Source organism: Plecotus auritus, assembly GCF_963455305.1.
Source record: "Plecotus auritus genome assembly, chromosome: 13".
NCBI lineage: Eukaryota > Metazoa > Chordata > Mammalia > Chiroptera > Vespertilionidae > Plecotus > Plecotus auritus.
The window spans coordinates 8,422,132-8,449,346 of NC_137779.1; the positions used below are offsets into that span (position 1 = coordinate 8,422,132).

At 45.8% G+C, this 27,215-nt stretch overlaps 2 protein-coding genes across 8 annotated transcripts in view; one reads left to right on the forward strand and one right to left on the reverse strand.

Moving 5' to 3' along the window:
* RNFT2 (ring finger protein, transmembrane 2) overlaps positions 1–9,728 on the reverse strand; it is a 47,910-nt gene extending 38,182 nt beyond the window's left edge. For 3 of the 6 annotated variants that reach the window (XM_080650391.1, XM_080650389.1, XM_080650392.1), the window contains exons 1-4: positions 7,755–7,862; positions 6,988–7,046; positions 2,822–3,300; positions 443–519 (exon numbers count right to left, since the gene is read on the reverse strand). In XM_080650391.1, coding sequence (XP_080506517.1) covers positions 443–519; positions 2,822–3,300; positions 6,988–7,046; positions 7,755–7,826 — 687 coding nt within the window. In that variant the 5' untranslated portion in view covers positions 7,827–7,862. Of the gene's footprint in view, positions 1–442; positions 520–2,821; positions 3,301–6,987; positions 7,047–7,553; positions 7,733–7,754; positions 7,863–9,570 lie in introns of those variants that run through there. The other 3 variants (XM_080650390.1, XM_080650394.1, XM_080650393.1) reach the window with 2 other exon arrangements.
* Positions 9,729–9,847: 119 nt separating this feature from the next.
* On the forward strand, positions 9,848–24,197 carry SPRING1 (SREBF pathway regulator in golgi 1). Of its 2 annotated transcripts, none has more exons than XM_080650034.1 (5): positions 9,848–10,151; positions 17,535–17,691; positions 21,198–21,349; positions 21,738–21,851; positions 23,683–24,197. In XM_080650034.1, the coding sequence occupies exons 1-5, from the start codon at positions 10,041–10,043 to the stop codon at positions 23,764–23,766; spliced, it is 618 nt and encodes a 205-aa protein (XP_080506160.1). In that variant the 5' UTR covers positions 9,848–10,040; the 3' UTR covers positions 23,767–24,197. The 2 variants fall into 2 exon arrangements, with proteins under 2 accessions (XP_080506160.1, XP_080506159.1); XM_080650033.1 differs by having other exon boundaries at positions 9,864–10,087.
* Positions 24,198–27,215: the final 3,018 nt, after the last annotated feature.

Here is a 27,215-nt window from a genome sequence, read left to right on the forward strand (position 1 = left end):
ATATGTCAGGTCACATGGCAAAGAGGAATTAAGGCTGCAGGTGGAATTATGGTTGCATATCAGTTGATCTTGAGATGGGGAGAGACTGTGGGTTATCCAGGTGGACCCGATGTCATCATGAGGGTCCCTAAAAATGGGAGAGGGAGACAGAAGAGGAGAGTCAGAGGGGGATGTGACTATGGAAAGATGGTCACAGAGATGCAATGGTGCCTGCCGGCTCAAAGAGGAGGAAGGGGCCTGGAGCCATAGAATGTGGGTGACCTCCTCCAGACCCTGCAGCAGGAACACAGCCCTGTTATGCCTTGATCTTAGCGAAGAGAGACTCACTTCAGACTTCTGATCGACAGAACTGTAAAATAATCAACGGATGTTGTTTTAAGCCATTAAGTTTGTGGTCATTTGTTACAGCAGCCATAGAAGACTAATTCACCAGGTGACTCACCTTCAGAGAGACCTGTTCTCGGAGGGTGGAGTTGGCGTAGGCGAAGGTGGTGGCCATCCCGATGCACACAGCAATGCCTGCGGGACAGAGGAGGACCCAACACTGCCACTTAGACTCATCAGGCCCGGCCCTGGCTTACTTGGGACGGTGAGCAACTTTAAAAAGACACATCCCTGGCCCTTTGAGTTTACAGACTAACCTTAGAAGAGAGAAAATCCCACTTCTGGGGCATTTGGGTCTAGTCCCACTTTAGAGACCCTTGAGCCACTCTCAGTCGAGGCCTCTGCCATAGGGATGTGATTGATGCCACTCTGGGGCATTTCATAGAACAGGGTGAGGAGCACGGGCTGTGCAGCCTGGTAAGACCTGGGTTCAAATCCTGCCTCCACTAACCTCCTCTCTGTGTGAGCTATGGCTAGGCACTGCACCTCTCTGAGCCCCCCTTTCCTCATCTATAAAACGGACAGAATAATAACAGTACTTACCCCATGGAGGCATAATGCTTATAGAGCACCATCTCTAGCAGTGAGGCAATGGTACCTATTATTATTTCTACTTTCAAAAAGAATCTGAGGTGTGTTACTTGTAATAAAAGCACACAGAAAAAGACCGTGACACCATCTATAATAATAAAAGCACAATATGCTAATTAGACCGGATGTCCTTCTGGACGACCTTCTGGACAAAGACAGGGCTGCAGCTGTGGGATCGAGGCAGCCGCTGCAGCTGCGAGGGAGGGATCCAGGCAGCCGTCGGCTGCAAAGGCCTACTCTTGCATGAATTTCGTGCATTGGGCCGCCAGTAAGGAGTAAAAGTTTAATGTTAAGCCCAGCTGGTGTGGCTCAGTAGTTGAGTGTCGACCCATGAACCAAAAGGTTACCAGTTCAATTCCCAGTCAGGGCACATGCCCGGGATGTGTGCTGGATCCCCAGTAGGGGGCGTGCAGGAGGCAGCCGATCAATGTTTCTATCTCTCTATCCCTCTCCCTTCCTCTCTCTCTAGAATCAATAAAAACATATTTTTCAAAAAGTTTAATGTTAAAGGGGAAAGAACTCCTGACCCTGGCAGATGGGGGAATAGAACTGAATTTTACTCCACTTCATTCAATTGCCACTGTTTGCCAAGCTGCCATCCTGGAGTTCTCCCGGAATAGGGATTTGCAAATCCTACTTTTCATAACCTGGAGATAGGATTCTGTTTCACACCAAGTGCAAGCTTCTCCTGCTCGGAGTTCACTTTCACTTTTTTAATATTTTGTGCAATCCAGGTCCTTTTCTGGCTCTACTTTGTCAAAGATGTATTTCTTCACTGGAAACATATAAAATAAAAACTAGTAACCCCACTGTCCCTTCTGTTTTCCTCTTTGAGTAATAAACAAACCTGCCAAATGAAAAAGACATTGGCCATACTTGAGAATAAAATTTAAGTTGTGAATATAAGGGAACTCAGGATAAAAGGGAAACATACTGGCTTTTATTTCTAGGAATGAAAGGGAGGCAGCCATGATAGCACCCCAACAAGGAAGGTGGGGTGATGTGAGTCAGCTAGAACCTCCAGAAAGGGGCAAATAGAATGGCCTAATCTGCTCCAGATATTGTCTACGGGACGCAGTAGGGCATGAGATCATTTGTACCATCATTCCTGCTATAGGACTAAAACAAGAGCCCAAAACTCTCCCGGGCACAGCAACACCATGATGTAGTAACAATAAGTAATAATAATAATGATGATGACAGTGTACTAGAGACCACTTATTAAATGTGAAGTACGTGTCTGGTTCAAGGCTAATCACTTTATGAACCATTATCTTATTTCCTAATACTACTAACAATAGGGAGAATTTATTGAGCACTTGCTCTGTGCCAGATTCTATGTTAAGTATCTTACGTATATTAATAAGAAAGATAATGAAAATAATAACCTATCCTTGCATAGCACTGTCCTAAGTGCTTTAAACATATTAATTCATTTAACCTCACTGCAATCTCATGAAGTATGTTGTACTATACCCCTCATTTTATGGATGAGGCACAGAGAAGTTAATAACGAATCCAGCGTCACACAGCTAGGAAGGGGCAGAGCCTGAATTCGGACCCAAGTAGTCTGAACTCTTTATTACTACACTCTAGTCCTTCACACCAACCAACCAGTGAGGGAGTTCCTATCACAACCCCCACTGGACAGATGAGGAAACAGAGGCTCAGAGAAGGTGAGTGACTTGCCTGAAGTCACACAGCGAGTCTGCCAGAATTCGAACTCAGGTCTGACTCAGAATCCCACACTCTTACTGCATGGTGAGGGCCTCTGCCGCCCTTCCCTGGCATTTGGGATGGAGAGCCCCCTACCCGCAGCTGAAATCCCCGTGTCCCTGGGACTCACCGAGCTTATGCTGGAAGCACAGTTTGGTCAGGAGGATCAGGATGAAGGGCAGGCCTTTCTGGAGCCAGCAGACCACCGCCTTCAGCTCAGACAGGGCAGGGGCGGGAGTGCCCGGGTGCTCATCACCGGCTTCATCTGCGTGCGCACGGTGGTCCCCGCCCACGTGCTGCAGCAGCGAGCTCCCGCGGTGTCCTCCGTGGTGAAAGTGGTGGTGGGGCTGGCGGTGGTGGTAGGTGCCCCCCTCGCCCCGGCCTCCACCCTCCTCTCTGGATGCTGGCATCTGGATGAACACGTCCCCACCACTGGCAGAGGCCCCCAGCACCAGGCTGGATGGGAACGGGGCGGCTGGAAGGCTGCCTGTTGGGAGGCCGGAGAGGCCGGAGAAGAGTGCGGGCGGGGAGGCGGCTTCTGCCTTCAGGCTCTCAAAGACGCCCCCTTCATCCACGCTCACCTCGGGGCTGAGTGCTTGGCTGCGATTTCTAGGCCAGAAGGGAAGAGAAAGCCCCACCAAGTCAGACAGTCACCCAGGGGGACTGGGGAACTAATCAGTATCAATAATGTCCTAAGCTGAATTATGTCTCCCCACAAACTCCTATGGTGAAGCCCTGACCCCCAGGACAGCAGAGTGTGACTGTCATTTGGAGGCAGGACCTTTGCAGAAGTGACTAAATGAAAATGAGGTCATTAGGGCAGGCCCTCATCCAATATGAATGTTGTCCTTACACTGACACACACAGGAGGGAAAATGATGTGAGGACATCTACAGGCGAAGGAGAGAGGCCTCAGAAGAAACCAACACCGACAATGTCTTCATCTCCTTGGTCTCTAACTTCCAGCCTCCAGAAACACAAGGAAATATATTTCTGTTGTCTAAGGCCCCCAGTGTGCGGTACCCTGCCACGGCAGGCCTAGCAAACTCATTCAAATAATAACAGCAACAGGGCCATAATCTTTATTGAAAATTTACTATGTACCAGACAGTTTTCTAAGTGCTTTCTACTGATTAACTCATTAAATCTTCTTACCAACCCTGAGAGTTAAGGTCCTAATAATACCCCCATTTGACAGATCAAGAAACTGAGACACAGAGAGAAAGAGAGAGAGAATGACTTGTCCAAAGTTGCACAGATGGTCAGATAAAGAAACTGAGGCTCAGAGAGATGAGCATGTCAGACACCCTGGATTACCTAGCCCCAAACTCCAATCTCACCGTGTGCCCTTCCCTCACTACCCAGGGCTTCCTCCTGTAGGGCCTTTGCACAGGCTGCCCCCTGCACTGGATGTCACCCTCGCCCTGACCCACCTCGGTACCTATGCTCATCTTCCTCGGTGGAGCCTGCCCTCCCTACTCCCAGAAGATGACATCTCCTTACTCCTAGTTCTCACTGCATCCTGACCTCAGCTGCACGGGACTGGTCCCAAATCACCATTCACTGCTTACCTGTGGCTCTCAACCCTAGCTGCACGTTATAATCACTCAGGGGAGCTGTTGAAAAATACCTGGTACAGGTGCCTGGGACCCAGTGTTGCCCTACTGAACCAAAATCTTTGAGGGTGGGGCCTGGCCTCTCCTAGGTCTTCAGAGCCCCCTGGTGATTCTCATGTGTAGTAAGCAATGAGACTGGGCTCTGTGCCATGAAGTCAAAGATCATGATTGTTTGCCCCCCACTGTCTATCTCTCCTACCCAGCACAATGCAGCTGGCACATAAAACATGCTCAAGAAATAGTGTTTGAAAGAATGAATGAATGAATGAGCATACTAAAGGCTCTGACAGGGCCTGCAATTGGAAAAATTAATTATGCCTAAACTTAGTGTTTTCCAAACTTATTTCACCTTGTAATTTGTGTGTGTGTGTGTGTGTGTGTGTGTGTGTGTGTGTGTATGTGGAAAACCTATGAATGTCTTAGAGTAGCTGTCACCAACCTTTCGGACCTCACGGACCACCAAGGTCTGAGGACCACCAGTTGGCGACTGCTGTTTTGGAGAACACCTGTGAAACCCAGCAGGGGTGATGCTGGTCTGGAGAAATCTCAGGGTTGATTACTCTGGCTTCACAAACTTGACCCGGGGGTAAGTTATCACAAACCTGGTGCAAGGGAGGGGAGCTTAAAGATGGTTACTTACTCCCCTACCACCTGGCGCATCCCTGCTGCCTCCAAAATCCCAGGAAATGTGTGGTCCCACCCCCTTGGGTTTGGCATGATAATAAAGATAATATTAATAATGACAACAACAACTGACACCATGGCTATGATCCTCAAGGGGCCTCGAGCTTTTTCTGCACTTTAAGAAGCTAAGAAAGACTGAGTCCTGGCAGGTGCCCACATTGGCCCACATGGGGGCCACTCTCTCCCTCCTGCCGCCCCATGAGGACCTGGAGAGTCTTCCTGGCCTCCTTAAGCTCACCAACACTCTGAGTTCACTGGGCTCATGGGACCTCTAGTACAACCAGTGAAGACTCAATCCACCGAGCGGCTTTTTATAGCTGGGCCCTAGCATCCAGCCGAGATTTCAGCCTAAATGGGAAAGACTATTCCTTGGGGAGCCAGAGGCTGTACTTCTAGCTTAACCACTTAAGGGCTAGTGTGGGAAGCAACCCAGGAGAGGAGTGGATCTGCCCAGAGAGGAGACACCAAAATGTGCTGGCTCGATGCACAGACTCAGGGTGGGGGTGGGGGAGACAGCTGGCAAGTGGACTGGGATCCCAATCTCAGCCCTGCCGCTTCCTGGCTGTGTGACTTTAGGTAACTCACTTCGACTCTCTGAGCCCCAGTTTCCTCATCTGTAAGAATGGTGATAAAAAAAGTCCTGACCTCATCAATGGCACAGAGTGAGTGCAATACACGGTGGCCATTCTCCTTCTGCCCCCAAAGATCTCATGGTTCACTAGAGAGCAGACAGCCATTCTGTCTTCAGAGGCTGGAAAAGCTCCAATGGGCATGCTTATTATTTGGATGCTGTGTTTGTGCATTTTCCTATCCATTCACTCCTTCACAAGAAACCTGAGTGTCATTATCTGCCATTTATGGGTGGAGAAATGGAGGCCTAGGGGTGAAGTCACTTGCCAAAGGCATCATAGGTGGGAGGTGGCTGAGCTGGGATTTAGCCAAGAGTCGTCTGATTTAAGGCCAGAGCTCTTCCCTGCAGAACAGGCAGGCTTGATGCAAAACTCAGTCCCAGTGCTGGAACTGGTGGGTACTCTGATTTTGCAGCCAATCTCTGAATTGCAAGGGAACTGGAATGTGATCCGAGGGAGGAAAAGCTTGGTTTGCCTGCTCATTGCATGCATGTACTAGCATGTTGGGGGCGGGGGAGGGGCAGAGGGGCAGGAGTCTGGGGCTGAGATACTGTCACAACCTGAGAACAGGTCCCATGGTGTGTTCTCTCTTGAGCTTAACTGGAGAAATCCTAGCTCAGAGTGTTTTAATTGTGTTTTCTTAGATTCTGTATTTGTCTATTTGGCACCCACTCATTACAGGGGCAAACCAATAGCCAAAGTTGTTTACAACTTCCTTGCAATCCAGAGCCCATATCCCCAGCCACCTCCTTGATCTAATGCTCACATATCCAGCCAATATTTCTCCTGCCCTGAATCACCCAGGACCAGGTACCAGACAACCAGAGACCACCCTAGAGCCCAGAGCCCGCTGACACTGCTCAAAGCAGACAATGCTACGCTGTCTCCTCTGCCTTGGCCTGATTTGTGTGGAAAACACAATCAAAGCTGCGGCCTAAGCTTTCCCTTTGCCCCTTTCTGCCTCCTGAGCGACCCTGGTGCTTCCCCATGTGGCCCTACGTGGTGTAACATGTCCCCTTCTCTCGGGAAATGTAAGTAATAAAGATCTTCTTTCAATGGCATTAGCCTCTCCATGTTGTCACTCAGTCACCTCCATAAATTAAAATCTCATGGGCACAATCATTGATACAATGAGTCAAGTGCATCACCTGTCACACAGGCTTTGAGAATTACCATAAGAGCAACAGCCAGCAGTTGTGCCTTGAGTAGTATATACCATCACTGTGCAAAGTAGTTTCTAATCAGGTCTCCTCTGCTCCTCAAACACGTACCCCTGAGATGCAGGTATTACTCAATACAGTTTTGAGCTGCCTCTGACCGCTCGAAGCCCAGAGCCCCCAGATGGAACGAAACCAAAAGATGCCTACCTTTCAGGTGGAATGTTATCCGTGTTACTGCTGTGGCGTCTCTGCATTTTCCTTAAGACCTGAAAGCCAACACATGGCATAAGCCAGAGTCTCCCAACATCCCCACTGCCTGTCAGATTGCCATGGTAATTATAAATAAGCACTACTCATATCTCATATCCCTAGAGCGCTCTGACACTTTCCAAACCTTGTTTCCATCTGCTATGCCATTCAACACTCAATCCTATTGAGGAAAGTGTTATTCACCCCATTTCACAGATGAGGTTGTTGAGACCCAGACGTGGAGGAAGTCCTCACGGGAGAGAGGAAAGCACTGAACTGTGCAGCAAAGAGGTGACGGATGAGGTGAAGTGAGCAGCAGACTGGCAGTAGAAGACGTGGATTCTAGACTGATGCTGCCCCTAATTTGCTGTCTGACTCTGGACAAATCAGTCACCTCTCTGTGGACCCATATTCCTCATCTGTTAAATGGGTGGGGGTGGCGTGGCTGAACCCAAAGCTTCTTCCCAGCGCTCACAATGAATAAAGTGGTAATGAATATATGAATTCTCATGGAAACACGTCACCTTGTTTACTGTGAGGAGCCACATGGACTTCAGAATTCCATGTTGACGACACCTGAAGTGGGCATGCAGGGATCCAGATGGGGATGTGATCACTGGATTGCAGAGAAGGCAGGCCTCCCGTGCCTCGTCCTCTCCAGACAGATGCACAGGACAGGGGGGTTTATGAGAGACTCCAAACCCTGGGTGGAACAGAACACTTACATGAATAGTCCATGGATGCCCCGAACCTCTGAATAATCTTGGAGCATCATGGGCTATAGCATATGATTCCATCTGCTCCAAATCTCTGATTAGCTTCTCACTGATCCCTCTTTAGGGCTCCTGAGAATGGTCATGATCTCAATGCATTTTGTCCTGTTGTGAAACTGAGTCCTAATTGGGGAATACAGAACATATGTTTTAGAACCCCCAATGGCTTTCCATTGTAATCAGAATAAAATCCAGCTTCAGTTCACAGCCTACAGGTTCTATCTGATGGAGCGAGCGTACCTGTTTCCAGCCACATTTCCCTTCACTCTCCGTTTAACCACTCCCCTCCATCCACAGTAGCCTTTCTGTTCCTCAAACACACTAGCTGTCCCTGCCTCAGGCCCTTTGCATTTGCTGTTCCTTCTCCCTGGAATGATTTTCCTTGTGGCTAATTTCTTCAGGTTAAATGTCACCTCCTCCCAGAGGCCTTCTCCTCTAGACCTCCTGACCCACCAAACATTGTCCTGTTTAACCTTCTTCATAGCACTTATTTCCATGCTTGCTTACTTATTGATGATGTATCCCCTAGTAGAAGGCAAGTGCCACAAAAGCAGGGAGCCTGTCTACCTGGTTTGCCCCTCTACCTCAGCATCTAGAACACTGCCTGGCCCAGAGGAGCACTCAACAAGACTTATTCAATGAGCAAAACATCCATGGGTTTCTCGGTACCTTTTCCTACATCCCTTGCTCCCTCCCAGACTTTTCACCCTAGAAGAGAAACAAAGGTGCTAGACTTCCCATGAATAGGTTTAGCCTCCTTCAATGTTTTTTGTATAACCAAATATGCTATCTGATTCTTTTAGTTCAGGCCACCATAATTGGCTGTTGAATGGCTTCCCCATCCTGGCCAGCTTTTTCAGAGGTCAGCATTGGTATTACTAGGACCAATGATTAAAGAGAAAACCCACTAGCTTTTGGAAACTCAGTTAAGAAATGGTTCAGTAGTTCCATTTTCATATATGAAGGAAAGCTCATTATGTAAATATTTAACTTTCGCCCTAGCCAGTTTGGCTCCATGGGTCCTGGGTTTGATTCTGGTCAAAGGCACGTACCTTGGGTGCAGGTTCCCTGGCTCTGGTTGGGGTGCATGCAGGAGGCAACCAATCGATGTGTCTCTCTCACATCTGTGTTTCTCTCTGAATCTCCCTCTCCCTTCCATTATCTCTAAAAATCAATGGAAAAATATCCTTGGGTGAGGATTAACAACAACAACAAAAATCTTAACTTTCAGAACTTGCAATGCCAGCTTAATGTCCTCATCTGAAGATACCCCATCACCTGCAAATCCTTGGGGAAACTAAAATACTGTATCCTAAAGCTTCCATCCATAAATCTGACCCAGCCTCCTAAATGAAATGCCCAAGATTCTACTTTCATATGCTTGCTTTTGCAGGGGCTCCAAATACTCTGTTGGAAACAGACCTTAATTATTCCAATATTGAATTCTGGAATAAATTTTTGCACGGGGGATGCATTGGAATCGAACTACTGCCTTATAAAGAATTATAATACATGTCATTTTTTAAGTTGGGCCCCCAGACCTTTATCCGACTGCAGCGAAATGCATGCAAGAGAGCATCTCCTGCATTAGTTGCACTGGAAGCTGGCAGGTGCACTGGGTACAATGCCGGAAGCGTTTTTCATTCCTGCAGCCAACGTTCAACGCAAAACGCCTTAGGGACTGCAAGGGCAGGAGTCTACACGGACTGCAGGGGAAAAAAACAACACCAAAAAGCAAAAAAAAACAACCAACGCTATCTCTCTTTACCTGACCAGACGATTCAGCAATCACAGCGGCATCATTCATGTCCTTCCAAGCCAATCATTCTTGCAGCCCTGGGAGCACGTGACTTTCGAGGGCTTCCGGCCTCTGACAGGATTCTCTCTTGGGTTGACTGGCTGGGCGCAGGAGCCCGGCACAGCTACTCCCGCCGCACGCACATGATTGCCCGCCCCCTTTCCGGGATCCAGCCAATAGGAATCCGAATATCTGCAGGGACCAATGGCAATGAGGCCGAACAAGGCCGGGTGAAATCGCAAGGCTCGTGAAGGCGCGACATAGGACGTGGTCACGTGAGGCGGCGCGGGGTGGCTGTCGGGAGCTGGCTGGGCTGAGGGCCGCGGGGCCGGCGCCCGGCGTGAGGAATGGGGCTGCCCGCCGCGTAGGGGCCATGCCGCCCGGGTTCCGGGCCTGCCCCGTTCCGCGCCCCGGCCGCCGCGCCCCGCGTCCGCGCCGGCATGGTGAACCTGGCGGCCATGGTGTGGCGCCGGCTCCTGCGGAAGAGGTGGGTGCTCGCCCTGGTCTTCGGGCTCTCGCTCGTCTACTTCCTCACCAGTACCTTCAAGCAGGTTAGTGGCCTTTCGCTGTCCTGCGTTTGCTCCAGGCGCCGCGGGCCGCTATCCCGGCCGCCCGGCTTCCTCCCCAGGTCGGGGAGCTGCCTTGCAGCCGCGCTGCTCCCGTGTCCGGGGAGGTGGGCATTCCTGCCCAGGACCGAGGACGGGCGGAGGGACCTGCTCATTCGTGGGTACCTGGGTGAGAAGGCGCTGCTCGAACCCAGGGCTGTGGCCCTTGCGCTGGTGGTGATTACCCTTATTGCCCCCTCCTGCTTCCTACCTGCCCCGCCGGCGTGCATTTCTCACTGCATCTTCGCGGCTGTCCTGGGGGTGGAGGGTGGCCCCGTATCACAGCCGCGAAACCGAGCCTCCGAGAGCGGTTGGCTGGGCCAGTAACTAGCCGAGCTCCGAGCCCAGCGCTGCGTGTCTGCCCTTCGTTTACTTCGGGGGCCCAGTGGTCCACCTGCGAGACTCACCATGAGGTGTCCTTTCTATGCATAGCTTGAGCGCAATGTTCTTCCCACCTCCCCACCTCCTTAGATTTAATTCCATGTGCGAATTTATGGGAGAAAAGACAGGGTGCTTTGGTAGGAAATGTTACCCAAAGCAGTAGCTAGTTTAGAAGTCCAACTTGAGCGTTAGGGTTTTTAGAAAGGATGAACTTACCCCAAGGTGTTCTAGCTATCAAAAGAACCCCCTTTTCACTCTCAAGGGTCAAGTTCATACATAAAACATAGCAATGAGCAGAAGAAAATAAATAAACATAAACGTTGTGGGCAGGGGAGCCCGGAAAAGGGAAGACAGGGAGGTGTAGGCAAACAGGCTGAGTGTTGTAAGCGTCTTTTGTTGGCGGAGACGTGTGGGTGACATTGGAGTGAATGTAGGTGTTTTCTGCCACCTCCCAGGCATGGTCAGGTGTTGTCCCTTCTCTGGCTGGTGGGCCTCTGCGTGTGGTGAGTGAGCCAGAACTCAGACCTCGGCCTTCCTCCCTACCTGGCCCGGGTGATCTCTGGCATCATTGGTCAAGTACAGGCTGTATGCTCTTGAGATCCCAGCTCATAACTCCAGTCTGGACCTGTCCAGAAAACCCCAAATTCTATTATCTTCTGACTCGACAGTGTCTCCTGAACTTACTCGTTTCTCCTAATTGTCACTGCTGCCACCTTAAGTCAAGTTACCTTCATCCCTGTCTGGACCAAGCTGTAGCCACCAACAGGTGTATGCCTCCTTTCTTGTCCTGCAGTCAGTTCTCTACCCAGCAATAGGGGTGATGAGTTCTTTGGGTTCTTACTGCACTCGACCAACCCCAGACTGATCCAGGATAATGGTGAATCTTCTATGTCACTTCAGGTCAGACTAAATATTACTGCCTCAGGCCACACGGGGTGACACAATCTAAATTTCTTCCCCTTTGCCCATAGTCCTGCTTTATTTCCTTTGTGGTAGGAACTGAACATTTCTTGTTCGTTTACTTGCTGATCTGTCCCTTTTAGAGTGTAATTTTCTTGAGAACAGAGGATTGTGTTCTTCATAGAATCCCAGCCCATAGAATTCTGCCAGGAACTTCATGGGGACTCAGATATTGGAACAGATGAGTCTTTTTTTAAAAAAATATTTTTATTGATTTCAGAGAGGAAGGGAGAGGGAGAGAGAGAGAGAAACAGAAACATCAATGATGAGAGAGAGTAATTGGTCAACTGCCTCCTGCATGCCCCATGCTGGGAATGGAGCCTGCAACCCCTGCTTATGCCCTGACCGGGAATCGAACCATGACCTCCTGGTTCATAGGTTGACACTCAACCACTAAGCCATGCCGGCCGAGCTGAGTCTTTTTAACTGGGATGACTTTTCCTTTCCTTTCAATCTGGCACATTCCTACTAGTCAGATGCTGTCCACTCTGACCTTCTTTACAACCTCCTTTTAAGTACTCCAGTGCACCTTGTTCATTTTTGTAAAAATATGTCTTTATTGATTTTAAAGAGAGAGTGGGAGAGAAAGAGAGACATCGATGTGAGATACATCAGTCAGCTATCTCCTACATGCCCACTATGGGGATCAAGCCCACAACCCTGCATGTGCCCTGACCAGGAATTGAACCCAGGACCTTTCAGTTCATGGGACGACTTTCAACAGAGTCATTCTGGGCTGGAGCCTTATTCATTTTTAAAAAAATTACAATGTGTCTTTTTAAAACCTGTAAATTATGACAAGCTGGGTTAAAAAAATTTTTTGATGGGTATGATGATTGTGATTTCTTTAAAACTATTGGCAAAATTTTTGTTTTGCAGGTTTCCCCCGCAGCCTAACAAAAACTAAGTAAAACAAACACACACACACACACACACACACACACACACACACACACACTATTGATTTCAGAGAGGAAGGGAGGGGGAGAGAGAGAAACATCAGCGAGGAGGGAGAAGCATCAATCCACTACCTCCTGCACGCCCCCTACTGGGGATCTGTAACCCTGGCATGTGCCCTTGACGAATCGAACCGGGGACCTTTCAATCTGCAGGCCAACGCTCTATCCACGGAGCCAAACCAGCCAGGGCTAAAACAAACACTTCAGCTTTACCCTTCTGTGCCTGCCAGTCAGCCCCTGGCAACCACTCAGTCAACTTTCTGTCTTATGAATTTGCCTATTCTGGACATTTCACATAAATGGACTCTTACATTCTGTGGTCTTCTGTGTCTGGTTTCTTTCGGTTAGAAGCCTGTGTTTTCAGGATTCATCCATGTTGTAGCATGTGTTACTACTTCATTTTTGTGTCCGAGTAATATTCCCTGGTATGCATCTACCATATTTTGATTTTTTTCCATTTATAAGTTGATGGACACTTTGGTTGTTTCCACCTTTTGGCTATTTAAATAATGCTATTATGTGCATTGGTGTACACGGTTTTGTTAGGAAATACGTTCTCAGTTCTCTTGGATTTGGTCCTAGGAATGGGATTGCTAGGTCATATGGTGACTTTGTTTAACTTTTTGAAGAACTGCCAGACTGTTTTCTAAAGTGGTTGTACCATTTGCAGTGAACTTTTAAGAAGCTACTATGCTTGTCAAGTTCTGATGTAGCATCAAAGAAGATTGTCCATAATTATCTGGAAAAACCATTAAATTGCTCCTCCCATTTCCAACTGCACATCTGTGTGAGGTAGGTTTTCTTCAGGTGCTTCAACCTGAACATACTGCACAGATTGAATGCAGGGGGACATATGAGAATCCAGCTGTCTTCCATTAAGACAGACACTGAAAAGATCTGCAGAAATGTAAAAACATTTTCTCTTCTCACTAAATTTCTTTACACAACAAAAATGGTTGACATGTAATAGTAATGGGTTCATTGTTATTGCTAAATGAATAAAAAATAATATATTGAAAACATGTATTTTAGGAATTTGTTTTAATTTCCAATATGATAAATATCAATGGCCATAGCCCTTATAAATCCAGATATTGGGGGTCCTCAGTAATTTTTAGGAGTATGAACGATCCTTGGGTCCAAAAACTTGGCTGACGTTCTCCCATTTGCATTTTTGTGTGCTGCTCCTGCTTCGCTCTCCGCTGCGGTTTTGGTGTCTGCCACTCAGAACTAGGTGACTTGAGGGGGGTCTGCTTCATTTGGCCTGGCCTCAGTGTCTTCATCTGGAACATGGAGGTGGTGACAGGGAATGAGCGGGGTGGGGAGAGGTTAGGATACATTGAGAAGAGGCTATGGAAAACTTCCCAGCTCCTTAGGATCTGAGCTCTGCTTCAGTGAGACCAGGAACTCCTGGAGCAGAGGTGGTGCTTTGTACCTAGAGAATCGTTGATTATCCTCTACTGCTTTGAATTCCTCATTTCTTTGGTTTTCATGTTAATTAATGCTTTAGGGGATAGTTTAAATTATAGAGATGGCAGCGCAGGAGAAATTAGTGACAATGGCAGGGGTGCCACTGGGGGAGAGGATTGGGAATGGTGAGTAGTGCCAGGTGACTTGGGCACATTTACTTAACAAATGTTCAGTGAACACCAGCTGTGTTGCTAAGGCACTGTCTGCTGGATGATAGAGATACAGTGAGGGGCAAAGCAGAAAAACCTTTCTCTCCAAGAGCCTTTGTTCTGCGGGGATGGGTCAGGGGGAGAAGTGGCAAAAAAGCAAAGTTATTTCAGACAGTGATGTATGATACGAAGGAAACAAAACAAGATGCCATGATAGAGCGGCAAGGTGGGCCTGATGCTGTGTGGGGCGTGTGAGCTGAGATGACAGAAATCCCAATCTTGGAGTCAGAAGGGCCCTTAGGGGTCCTTTCTTGTAGGGAAATGGTCTCAGACTTGTTCAAGTGGTATAGTTTCTGAATATCTCAGCTATTTGCGTAACTCCATGAAAACATATTCATGCCTTCAGCTCGAAAGTAATTAACTATGTAAATTGGTGCCAAGTTAGATACTTTCTAAAGTAAAGTGGAATAAATCATAAAAGAGAGTTGCTCATCTGTTTTTTGTTTTCCACTGACCACCAGTGTATATATATTTTTCAGAAAGTTTGTGAAGTGTACTGTACAGGGTAGAGGAGGAAAACTACTCACCGTCTCACCAACCAGAGGGAGTCGCTGATGATATCTGGGCATATTTTCTCCCTTCATTTTTCATGTTTTTAAAATATAATTGGGCATACTGTTTCTTCACTTTACATGTATGTATTGTATCCATCTTTAAAAGTGCTTTGTAAGGACAGTTTTTTATAACTAAAATTTTCCTTGATTAGGCCATATTGAGGCATTCATTCCCCAAATATTAGACATTTGGGATGCCTCCTGGCCATTACTCCCCCCCCCCCCTACTTTCTTTTCTTTTAAGAATCATAAGCAAATCTTTTAATGGCAATGCCTTCTTTTAGTGGCAATGAAAGCCACCTCTTAACAGTCCTCATGGCTGTTAATTTATCTAGGGCTTCACTACTTAAATGGAACATTTATCTCATTTGACCCTATGATGACCCCTGAAAAATAGGACAGTTATTAATATACCCCCTTTAAAATCAGAGGTTAAGTAACATACATGAGTAATGAAAACATTTCTGTAGCTCCTTCACAGTTTATGAAGGAAGTTCTCGTGTGTGCATGTTTGTCCCTTTTTGTTCCGCTCTTTTCTTTGTACCCCGGTGTAGTCCCTGTGGACCCCGCTGGTGGTCGATTGCACTGATTTCTAAAACCTCTTTATCAACTGCTCTGGAGGCTCTTTGGGAATAGAGAACCTGGCTACCTTTGTCTCTATTTTCTTAATGCATTGTACGATCTTGAAACCTTTGAATGAATCAAAAAAACGTGTGTGTGTGTGTGTGTGTGTGTGTGTGTGTGTGTGTGTGTGTATGCATAAAATTGAGACAACCTAATAGAGTAGGTGGAACACTTGGAGAAAGCTCTAAAAGTACTTATCCAATAAAGGAATCTCATCAGTGCCCCTTCACCACACCCTTTGCATGACTAGACTTTCACACACGTGAACATGTACTAATCCATTACCATTGCTATCTTACACAATCTCTGTACAATCTTTCTGATTGTACAGCTCTTATCTAATCCGTTTGGCAAGGTCTTGAATATTCATGTTTGAAAACAATTTCAAGTGCTGGGAGAATTGCCTTCCTGTTTACCAGGAATGTAGTTATGTGGAAGAGGTCCTTCTGGGATGCACTTGTCCATGAACTCTTGTGTATTTTTTTTCCCTCAGGAAGAATAACAGGATAGTTTGAGAGTAATGTTAAGAGCACTTTTAACCTTGTGAGAGCCAGTTTACTGTACTTTGACCAGCCTCTTAACAGTCCTCATGGCTGTTAATTTATCTAGGGCAGCATTTGATGCTCAGTTTAGTTTGCACGTAGCTTGATTATGCAGTTAACTGATAGGTCCCAGCAGAGCAGAGGAGTATGAATTCACAGGTAGTTAAGCAGTGTGCACCTAAGTGATTTGCCCTAATTCCCCAGGCTTCTGCACTTAGCTCCTCTTCTTGCACCCGAAGAATACAAATGTTGTTTTTGCATAACCCATCCTGTTCCTGCTGGTGCCAGTTCTTTCCTTTAAAAGAAGTAAGAGGGAGGGGCAGAGCAGAAATGAAAGCCACCTTGAAGGATTGTTTCACACTAGTAATTTAAAGAACACAATCCAGTCCTGGTGAGGCGGTGGTAAATTGTGAACACTATTTTATGTAAATGCAGGTAATATTACAAATGGTGTCTGTATAACTTCAGGGAAGTTATTTGGCACTGTATGACATGACTACTTACAATAATTACTGCTACAAATTATTCAAGAGAATAAAAACTACATTTTTATTACATTGCTATCTGATAACAAAAGTCTAGAATGGGCTAAATGTTGATCTGTAGAGGATATGTTTACAAATTATGGCACATCAACATGATGGATTATTATGTAGCCTTAAAATGTGATTCTCGAGATAATGTAGATGCTTGAATGGTTTACCATCTAATTAGTGTCAAGAAGCGCTGAATGCCAAGCATCCTCATTTGTAAGTGTAAATGTCAGGGTCAAAAGGCTAGAAGTTAATATGCAAAAATAGATAGCACTTTATGTAAGTGATGGGATTGTGGGCAATTTTTGTCTTTAATGTTGGTAATTATGTTTTTTGGTTATTTTTTTGTTAATCCTCACCTGAGGATATTTTTCCATTGATTTTTAGAGAGAGTGGAAGGGAGTGAGAAAGACAGAAAGAAACATTGATGTGGGAGAGATACATTGATTGGTTGCCTCCGACCAAGGCTGGAGATCAAGCCTGCAACTGAGGAACATGCCCTTGACCACAATCGAACCCAGGACCCTTCATTCCACAGGCTGACACTCTATCCACTGAGCCATATCAGCTAGGGCAATTATGTTTTTATTTTGGAATAAACTTTTTATTTTGGAATAATTACAGATTTATAGGAAACTTTCAAGGCTAGTATAGTGTTTCTGTAGATCCCTTAGTGTCTCCTATTGTTAATGGTAGTTATGTTTTTAAATAATGTTTTTATCATTTTAAAAACAAAAATATTCCAAAAATGCTAAAAGCTGTTAATAATCACTTATGTCCCTTCCATGTTAATAGCTTGTAGTATACCTTGCCATACCGTTATCTCAGCTCTTAACACTTTTATACCATTTATAATGTGCACGTAATCAACGGGCATTCATGTAAGAATTCCAGGTCTGAAGCATAGCATAGCCTTAATTTATTTTTCTGCATTTGATTTTTGTGACTTTGGCTCAGATTTTGCTCATACCAGGGGAATGCAGATTCCTGTGCAAACTTTTTAAAAATTGTGTCTGTCCTGTTGCTATTTCTATGAAAAAATTGGTGAAAATATAAGAAACGATACTTTAACCTTTTCTTTTATGGTCTCTTTGTAGGAGGAGAGGGCAGTGAGAGATCGGAATCTCCTCCAGGTTCAAGACCATGATCAGCCCATTCTGTGGAAAGTGCAGTTTAACTTGGGCAATAGCAGTCGGCCCAGCAACCAGTGCCGGAACTCCATCCAAGGGAAGCACCTCATCACCGACGAACTAGGTAAGGCTGGCTTCCTTCTCCTCCTGCAGTCAGTGAAGTGTTCTGGTGCCACCATTCCTAGGGTTTTTAAATAGGATTTTATACGGTGCCTTTCCCTTCGCGCTCATTTCCAACATTTCTCACGTCTTCTTTGTTTTTCAGACCTAACTCATTGTTCAAGGTTCCCCACAGCACCAGAGAAGCTTGGTTTGATAATTCTAACTCCTTGTGCCTATAACTTAGAGTTTTAGCATTTTATCACACATCAGTGCCTCTGCTACTTCCTGCTCACCCGTCTTTTCTTCTCATCTTGGTCAGTTCTATAGGATAGGAGCTCAGTTTTCTTTGGTAACTTGAATAATAATCGGTACTTAGGAAATGCATTTGTTAATGACTGATTAGGCAATCTCAAGTGAATTATAAGCACATTCAAAATGTGTTACTCTTACAGTTAAAATAGTAGTCTGTTTTGGTACTTTCTCCCAGAGTTTTCTGTTTCCTTTTAGACAGAAAGGTGATTCCTGTGCTGGTGAGATAGTTGGATTAGACAGCTGCTAAAGTTCTTACAAGGAGTTACACAAGCAGCTGAGATATTCAGTCTTCCCAAAGCGAGACTCCCACTAATCCTCAGCCTGCCTTAATTGAGCTCTTACTATGTGCTGGGCACTGGGTTAAAGCTTTCCTTGAATATCCCATTTGATTTTGTAACAGTCCTATGAGGTCTAGCTATTGCCATAACACCTATAAAGGTGTTGTCACTTTGTAGGTGAAGACACAGGCACTGAGAGGTTAAGGAACTCAAGGGAAAAGCAAATAACATTGCAAATAACCTGTGTTTTATTTTTAACAGAATAAAGTTACTTCCATCAGATGACACAGCTAGCCAGCAGGCAGACATGGGACTAGGACTAAACTTGGAGTTCAGTGTTTTTTCTCTTATAAACTGTTGTGGTGTTTTTTTGTGACACTCATAGTGAGAAAACATGACATCTGTGCCTTGGCTTTAATATTTAATATTAGGTTATGAATGACAATTTGTCATTTTGTAGCTAGCCAAAGAAAAATTTTCCTCTGATTATTTTGAGTGAGACAAAGACTCTCAGACTTATTAAGTAAAAAGTTCTATGAATCAAGCAATTAAAAATTCAAGAGCCACAGATTATATTTTACTTCCATGAATGTGGGAGAAGGGAGAAACAGTTTAATGAAGAAAACTTGCAGGAATTTATGCCTTTTGGGAAGCAGATGTCACAATAAATATTGCCAGGGTAACACCTTATTAAATAAGACGACCAATTAGAATTTCAGACTTCCAAAGGTTAGAAGTTAATTTCTCAGTCAATAGCAACACACTGCGGTTGTGACCTTACAGAATTCCTGTTGGAAATGACGTTTGCATGCTTAGATTTATGATGCAAAAGGTGAAATTTTGGTGAGCTTTCTTTCACCAGAAATTAGAAAGACCTGTGGTTTCAAGGCTGCTGGCAGTTAGCACTGGGGAGAGAGAGAAGGCCTGATGTTGATACTGAGAATGTGAAAAAGAGAAAAGGGCAGAAAGATAATTTCAACAAATGGAGTGTAAGTCACATTATATTTTACAACTTCCTGACCCAGAAGTGGTAAGATTGCTGTGTATTTATTATTTGGGGCAGAATTTCAAGAAACATTTTGGCTTACTTGGATTTTTTTGTTTGTTTGTGTATTTATAATGCTTGTAATCCCAGAAACATTTGTGATGGCATTGGAATCATCCTCCCTCCCTTTCTCTCCCTCCCTCCCCCCCCCCCCCCTCTCTCTCTCTCTCTCTCTCTCTCTCTCTCTCTCTCTCTTTGTTAATCCTCACCCGAGGATATTTTCCCATTGATTTTTTAGGGAGAGTGGAAGAGAGAGGGAAAGACAGAGAGAAACATTGAAGTGAGAGAAACACATTGATTGGTTGCCTCCTGCACATGCCCCAACCAGGGCCTGGGCCAGGTAGGAACCTGCAACCGAGGTACATGCCCTTGACCGGAATCAAACCCGGGACCCTTTTGGTCTGCAGGCCGACGCTCTATCCACTGAGCCACACTGGCCAGGGCTGGAATCATCCTCTCTTAATTTAGAAGACAGAATGGCACAGTTAAAGTAACAGAAAGCACCAGTTCCCAGGTAAGCCCCAGTTTTCCAAGTGTGAAGGAGGGCTCTTTTAGTTTCTTCTGTTGTGTTCCTGGTGCCTCCTACTTTAGCGCTGACTTTGTTTTCCAGAGTAGTTTCTGAAAACAACAGTATACCTCACCAAGTCTCATTCTCTGAGGATTAAGAAGCTGGGGTATTTGGATGGACAGCTGCTCTGCACCTGTGGGCCTGGGCATATATACCTGTGGGCTTGTGCGTGCACCTGTGAGCTGTGTGTACACCTGGGAGTTTCCCAAGGGCCAAATGGTGTCCCTCAGGCACTTATTCTCACATATTTCTTTCCCACTCCCAGAAAGATGTAGAGAAATGTCTTGTTTAGCAGCTCTGAACAATAAATTAACTTTTGCAAGGCGATTCATTCCTTAAAGTTGAGCATGGATTGGCTGGTTTGGAGGGAGTGTGTGTACAGAGATGATGGGATTTATTTATTATTTTTTATTTTTAAAATATATTTTAATTAATTTCAGAGAGGAAGGGAGAGGGAGGGAGGGAGGGAGAGAGAGAGAGAGAGAGAAGCATCAGTGATGAGAGAGAGTCATTGATCGGCTCCCTCCTGCACACCCCCACACTGGGGATCGAGCCCACAACCCAGGCATGTGCCCTGACTGGGAATCAAACCATGACCTCCTGGTTCATAGGTGGACACTCAACCACTGAGCCACGCTGGCTGGGCTAGATGATGGGATTTATGAGGAGTGGAGGGAATTAGGAGGATTTTTCTTTCTGGGGTATTAGAGGGTTTCCTTTTCCTAATGCTGAGGGGTAATTGAATACTTGGCATATATACTCGAAAACAGCCTAAATCAATTTGTAAAGGTGAGGTGTGACTACTTCAATTTAAAAAAAATCTTCCAAACCATTAAATAAATGGCAAGCATTTAAAAGATACTTGCAAAAAGGAGGGGACGGGTGTTTGTTTTTTATCTAGAAGGATTTCTCTTTTGGGAATTAATGCCTTGGCTTTATCTATTTTCAGATTTTTGTATTGAAAAAAACGGCATTTTTCTACAGGTGTAGATGAAAAAATGGCTTTCTTTCCTAGGTTAGAATAGGAAAACACAGGCGTGATTTAGCATGGAGATTAAATCAAACACGAAGCTCAGACTAACAGGTTGTTTTAGGTAGGTAAGGCTGGAGCCTACTTCTAATGTGGGAATTCGTGTTTTTTAAAGGATGGCACGTATGAAACAAGCCCTCATCACATAGTGTCGATTCTCCTACCTCTTTGGTGCTTAGGATTCTCCAGATTCTGTCTCTGTTCTTTGCACACAGTGCATACGTTGCTGAGTCCAGATCACTAGTGAGTTGGGATCCCTGCTGGTTTAATACTCAGGGTAGTCTCTGACTTGCAGGATATGTTTGTGAAAGGAAGGACTTGCTGGTGAATGGCTGCTGTAATGTCAACGTCCCGGGCACCAAGCAGTACTGCTGTGATGGCTGCTTGTCCAACGGCTGCTGCAGCGCTTACGAGCACTGCGTTTCCTGCTGCCTGCAGCCCAACAAGGTATGGAGAGCTGCTCCTTGTTCTGCATCTGCTCGTGTCTTTCTGCCCTTATTTTACGATGAGCATTGAATTCTTCTGAAAATAGAACTTAGAAGGGAACTTTGTAGGTGTCAGAAATTGCTGCTGTGAAGTAGCCTTTGTCTACAGGGAAGGAGGTGGTTCCCAGTTACTTGAATGGTTCTTTTGCAGAATGGGCCATTGTTTTGCTAATCAGATATCTAATGAATAAGATACCAGTGCTCTTTCCCCTTTGAGCTGGCTGCCTCCCTCACTCTTACCCCCGCCCCTACCCCCCATCAGCAGTCTCCTAGTTTAGGAGAAATATCCAAGGTTACCTTGTGCTGCTGAGTCTGGAATTTATTATAGGCACTAACTTTTGTTTCCATAGCAACTTCTCCTGGAGCGCTTTCTCAACCGGGCAGCTGTGGCATTCCAGAACCTCTTCATGGCAGTGGAGGATCACTTTGAATTGTGTTTGGCTAAATGCAGGACCTCATCCCAGGTCAGAAGCTCTGATGTTTCTAGCTGGGGGATGGGTGGGTAGGAGTAAGGGTGGGTGGGAAGATATGATAATAGAGGTTTGATTATCATATGTCATATGATATGAGTGATAATGGAGAAGAGATTCAAATGAAGCTTTGGTGGAATGAGTGTTTAGAATGTCAGCTTGAGATTTATACAAGTTAGAGAAGTAAAATATTTATATTAAATCAAGGTCTAATCAACTTGCATCTCCCCATCTGATTGGCATGTCTATACTTTTAAGTGGGAGCCTAAAATTACTTTCAAATCTGGGTGGAACCCTAATAGTCCAGTTTCTGAGAGAAGTTCTTTTGTCAGAACAGAGGCTTTTCAGCAACCACTCATTGAGAATAAATAGTAATTTGTTCTGGGACAGAGTTACGGTTTACTTTAGGATTCAAGGGGAAGGGGCAGGTGGTGTTTAAAAATACATGCGTAATATGTAGGTCGTCACGCTCTCCATACTCATCAGCATGCTGTCATGACATGTTTTGCTCTTTGGGCTCTGAACGTCGCACCTGCTGCTGAAAGCGTCTGAAAGTCCATCACTGTGTCCTTGGCTCTCGGCTTTTGTGGTTGGGCTGTTGCGGGGGCTGCCTTTTTAAAATCACCAGACGTGTTTGTTATACAAGCACGCTTCTTCTGGCCTCTATTCATGGTGTTTCCAAGATTGTACTGGCTTCGTCTGAGATAACTGACTCATTTGTCATTTTCTGGAACTCTGTACTCTTTGCCATATGTCTGTCTGTAGTCCACCTTTTGATTTTACGCCACTTTTTATGTCTCTGGTCTGCTCTTAGAGCACTCAGCATCATTGGGTAAATGTTCCAGGGATTATAATGGGCATTTGAAAACATGAAGAAATTCCTGGTGGGCTTGTTTTGTTGGAAGAGCTTTCCACTTGAATAGGCCTTAAAGGAAATGTGGAGGAAGGCTGAACACGTGACTTACTTTGATTCAGATTCTCTCTCATTCTGAGGGTTGCCAGAAAAGTCGAAATATTTTCTTCCTTTAACTGATAAAACCAAGAAGTTATCTCCCGTTGTGAGTGAAGATGCTAAGCTTTCTGACTTAGTCTTTTTATTGTAAAGAGATATTTCCCAGTTGTCAATTTATATAGCAGTATCCCAAGAAAGAGAAGCTTTTGGCTACATGTCTGTAAATTGGATTAATACTTACAGTGTAGATGTTTAGTATTGGTCTTGGGCTAATTAATGAACTCTAGACTAGCCAAAACTCAAGTTGCCTGTATGAAAACAAATTGCTGAAAAATTAGCCATTGGGATGTTTGTCTGTTTTAAATCACACTTCCTATTTCTCAGCCAAATAAGGCTTGTCTGGTATTGTGGGATTTGGCCCAAGTGCCAAACCCAGAGATACCTAAAACTTTATGAAAGCGATTTGAAATGTATCTCCTCCATATTTTCAGGGTTCAGAACCAGCTACTGAATTTCTCTGAAGCGCAGGATCAGGTGCAAAACACCCTTTGGACTTTAATATAAAATAATTTGAGAAAAACTAGTTGTCCTGAGTTGCAGTGAGGTTGTTAAAAACTCACTTGTGTACATAAAAAGAAACAGTCATGCAGTGATGTTATGTCCATTTTCATGCTCTTCATTGGCATTCTGCATTGAGCATTCGCCTTTGTTCCAGAAAGTGCCTGGGAGTCTGATAGTGACATTTGGAGATGGATGTGGCCAGGCTCCTGCAGGGAGTGCCTGACAGCAGCCCCGCTTGGACTCCGGCAGCTCTGAAGGGAGGTGTGTGCGACTGCTCTCTCACGGAGCTCTTGTCTTCCCTTTTGCCAACAGAGCGTGCAGCACGAGAACACCTACAGGGATCCCATAGCCAAGTATTGCTATGGAGAGAGCCCTCCCGAGCTCTTCCCAGCGTGATGGGCGCAGTGATGGGCACAGAAGACTTTCTAAGCGCATGCGGCTAAAGCACTTAGCCTGAAGCCAGGCCTCAGCGGTCACCAGTCCCGTGGAAGAAGAGAGTTGTCGTGCGGAAACCTTGGCTTTGACCCCTTCTTGGGCTGCACTCCCCGCCGGGCTTTACCAGATGGGACTCATCTATAAAGCAGCTTGGAAACACGAGCGGGTCACATTTGAAAAAGACCAAACTGCGGGCGACCTTGGGGAGGGGTTGGTGATGTGGGCACCTCCACCATTGCAGCTGCTCTGGGACCCAGGGTCACTCACAGTGTTCATCGGGGCCCTTCACTGTACAGTTATTTATTGGATTTCTTTGTAGTAGCGGGAAAATTATAATGTTTTATATGGAAGAATGCCTTGCCTTGATAGTTGAATATATTCAAGGAAACTGTTGTGGTTGTTGTTTTCTTACGTTCTTTAGTTTCATGAGTTAAATCATCCCTTCACCCAGATAAAATGGCCTCTTAGCACATGCCTGTTCTCTCAAGGTAGTTATTTTGGTTTTATTTTAACAGCATCTTCAGGAGTGGGCCCTGAACACCGTATGCTGCTGTCTAAAACTGTCTGAGATCGCAAAGATACTGTTCCATTCTAATCTAGCGCCAGGTTTCCAGCAGCTGCTACCATGTGCTCGCAGATTTTTTTCTAGGTGGATCTGGGATACGTGTGTGCCTGGGGCAAGCACCGTTTTAACCTGAGAGTCTGACTTACTGCTCCGGAGGATTTTGTTCTCATTTCCCATGAGTGACTGGTCGCCTTGGTTGTGGTCCAGCAGGAGCCTCTCTTCCCCGGTCATGGAAACCCTGTGTTAAGGCGATTCCTCAATGGAGAAACATCTACAACCGGCCATAGCGGTCATCCTTTATTGCTTTCAGCTTCGTGAGATGTAACAGGTACAGACATCCAGTTTCCCCATGATTCGCAAAGAAGGAGAAGAAAACCCAAGTTGCTAGGGAGGAGGGGTAAGAGACTTAACATCTGCCCTCAGTGGGACGAGTGAATGAATGCAGGGCATGCGGTTGCAGGTCCCCACGCTCCAGGTGTGCCCCGTGTTTCTAGAACAACACTAGACCTCTCTGGTCAAGGCTAGGAGTGTTTGGTCCTCAGATCACGACAGGCCCCTTGAGTAGGATCCCTCTTTGCTCTCAGGAGTTCCCTTAATGCACAGCTCTTTCCTGGAGTCACATACTGACCCCAGGATTGGGCAAGGTTTTTTTTTTGTTTGTTTTTTAAAATATATTTTATTGATTTTTTACAGAGAGGAAGGAAGAGTGATAGATAGTCAGAAACATCGATGAGAGAGAAACATCGATGAGAGAGAAACATCGATCAGCTGCCTCTTGCACACCTCCTACTGGGGATGTGCCCGCAACCAAGGTACATGCCCTTGACCGGAATCGAACCTGGGACCTTTCAGTCCGCAGGCTGACGCTCTTCCACTGAGCCAAACCGGTTTTGGCTGGGCAAGGTTTTTTCATTTTATTGGTTCCAGTTGTTGACCTTGGAGCAGAGCACTAGTTTTATAACCTGCTTTTGACTTTTTTCTTTGGGCCATGTTTGCCTTCCAGTGTGTCTCTGCAATATGTGGTGGCCATTTCCTTCACTCCCTCCTATTGCTTCTTATGCTTACCTTCCCAAAGTGGTTTGTCCTGATAAATAAGTTTTCTTTGAGGGTAAACTGTGTGTCTGGCATTTGTTTTTAAATGTTAGATCCCAAGAAATGTAATCAATGTGCAGTGGGCTTTTTGGGTTCTCTGTGTATTCATTGGTGCTAAATCAAACTGTACATGAAAGAAATGTGCGTGTCTGGGTGTTTTACCATCTTGGAGTGTTTTTCTGTAACTCAGTGTGAGATTTGAGTTTGTTTTCTGTGGTCACTGGTACCAGCCTCTCCTTTGAGCTTATTTTAACTCTTGAGAAATATAACATAGATTTAATGTGAAAAGAGTTTCCTCACAGGTTAACCCATGGATGTTGACTTTGTACTTGAATATTGACTTGGCATGCTTTGCATTTTCCATGCTTCCGCAAACAGTATCTATAGCCTTGTGATAGAGAATTAAGCTCACTTGTGTTTGCACCTCCTGGATGAGGCAATAGTCAGGGGTGAAGTGACTTCCCAGAGTCCCCGCTGAGATTTAACGACGAAACCAAAACAAGAACTTCATCTGGGACCCGGGTCCCCTGTCCTTCCCACCTACTCTCACCAGCTCCAACGCTGACTCATCTGTAAACACCCCCCAGAGAGCATATACATTTCAGTCGTCCAGGCCAAAAAAGGGGAGAGGTGGCATAAATAGCCAAATTGGGCCGATAATCCAAAGGTCATTTTCACTTGGCCCTGGAATATGTTTGTTGTACTTAAGTCAATTAGGGGTGTGTTCACTGTTTTGGCAACTCCCAATGCTGTAGAGGACATAATGAAGTCACCCAAAGGACCTGGACTGGCCTTCTAACCCAGGACCTTTCACCTCTCCCCAATCCCTGGTTGGTTTTTGGTTCCCCTGACTGAGGGTTTCTAGAATTAGAGGCCTTGTCTTGGCAAAGTGCATGATACATAATGGAATCTTAGGAAAAGATCAAAGAAGGGACAAAAACACCTTTCGTTTAGGAAAAAATATTAAATATGGAGTGCTTGGGGCTAAAGGTAATTAGGTAATTTAAAGCTTTCCCCCCCAATTCTGAATCTTAATTACTGTGCTCCTTGCTGAGGCCATAAAGATGACATGTGTCAGCTGGCAAAGAAACAACCAGTAAAGTGAGGAAAGGGCGCTGAGATAGGCATGTGTAGAGGAGAGGATGACCTGCCTCCACGGCGCCAGGGACTCTGGGTGGCCCCGGACCCAGCTGGGCTGGGGCTGGCATTGCAGGGTGAGCTCAGTAGCTCTTAGGAAGCAGAGGACAGGGCTTTAGAGCAGGGAATGTGGCCTTCAGACTGCTGCTCCCAGAAACTGAAATGAAGGGCCTTGGGGGTGCACCTTGGCTGGTGTAGCTGCAGAGGAACTCTGGGGAGGATTACATAATATACTTTTTCCATCGTTGAGATTTATAGATGAACTAGAGGCCCGGTGCATGACATTCGTGCACTCTGGGAAGCGGGGGGCAGGGCAGGAGGTCCCTCAGCCCAGCCTGTGTCCTCTCTCAGCCTGGCTTCTGGCTGAGCAGCGCTCCCCCTGTGGGAGTGCACTGACCACCAGAGGGCAGCTCCTGCGTTGAACATCTGCCCCCTGGTGGTCATTGCACGTCATAGCAACCGGTCGTTCCACAATTCAGTCGATTTGCATGTTACCCTTTTATTATATAGGATTGTAGATGTATGGAGATGCTGCCGGTGTGGTGTCCTCACAGGCAGAATTCTGCCTTGCCTTTAGTAACTGCCTTTTACTGATGGCATGACCTTGGGCACTCAG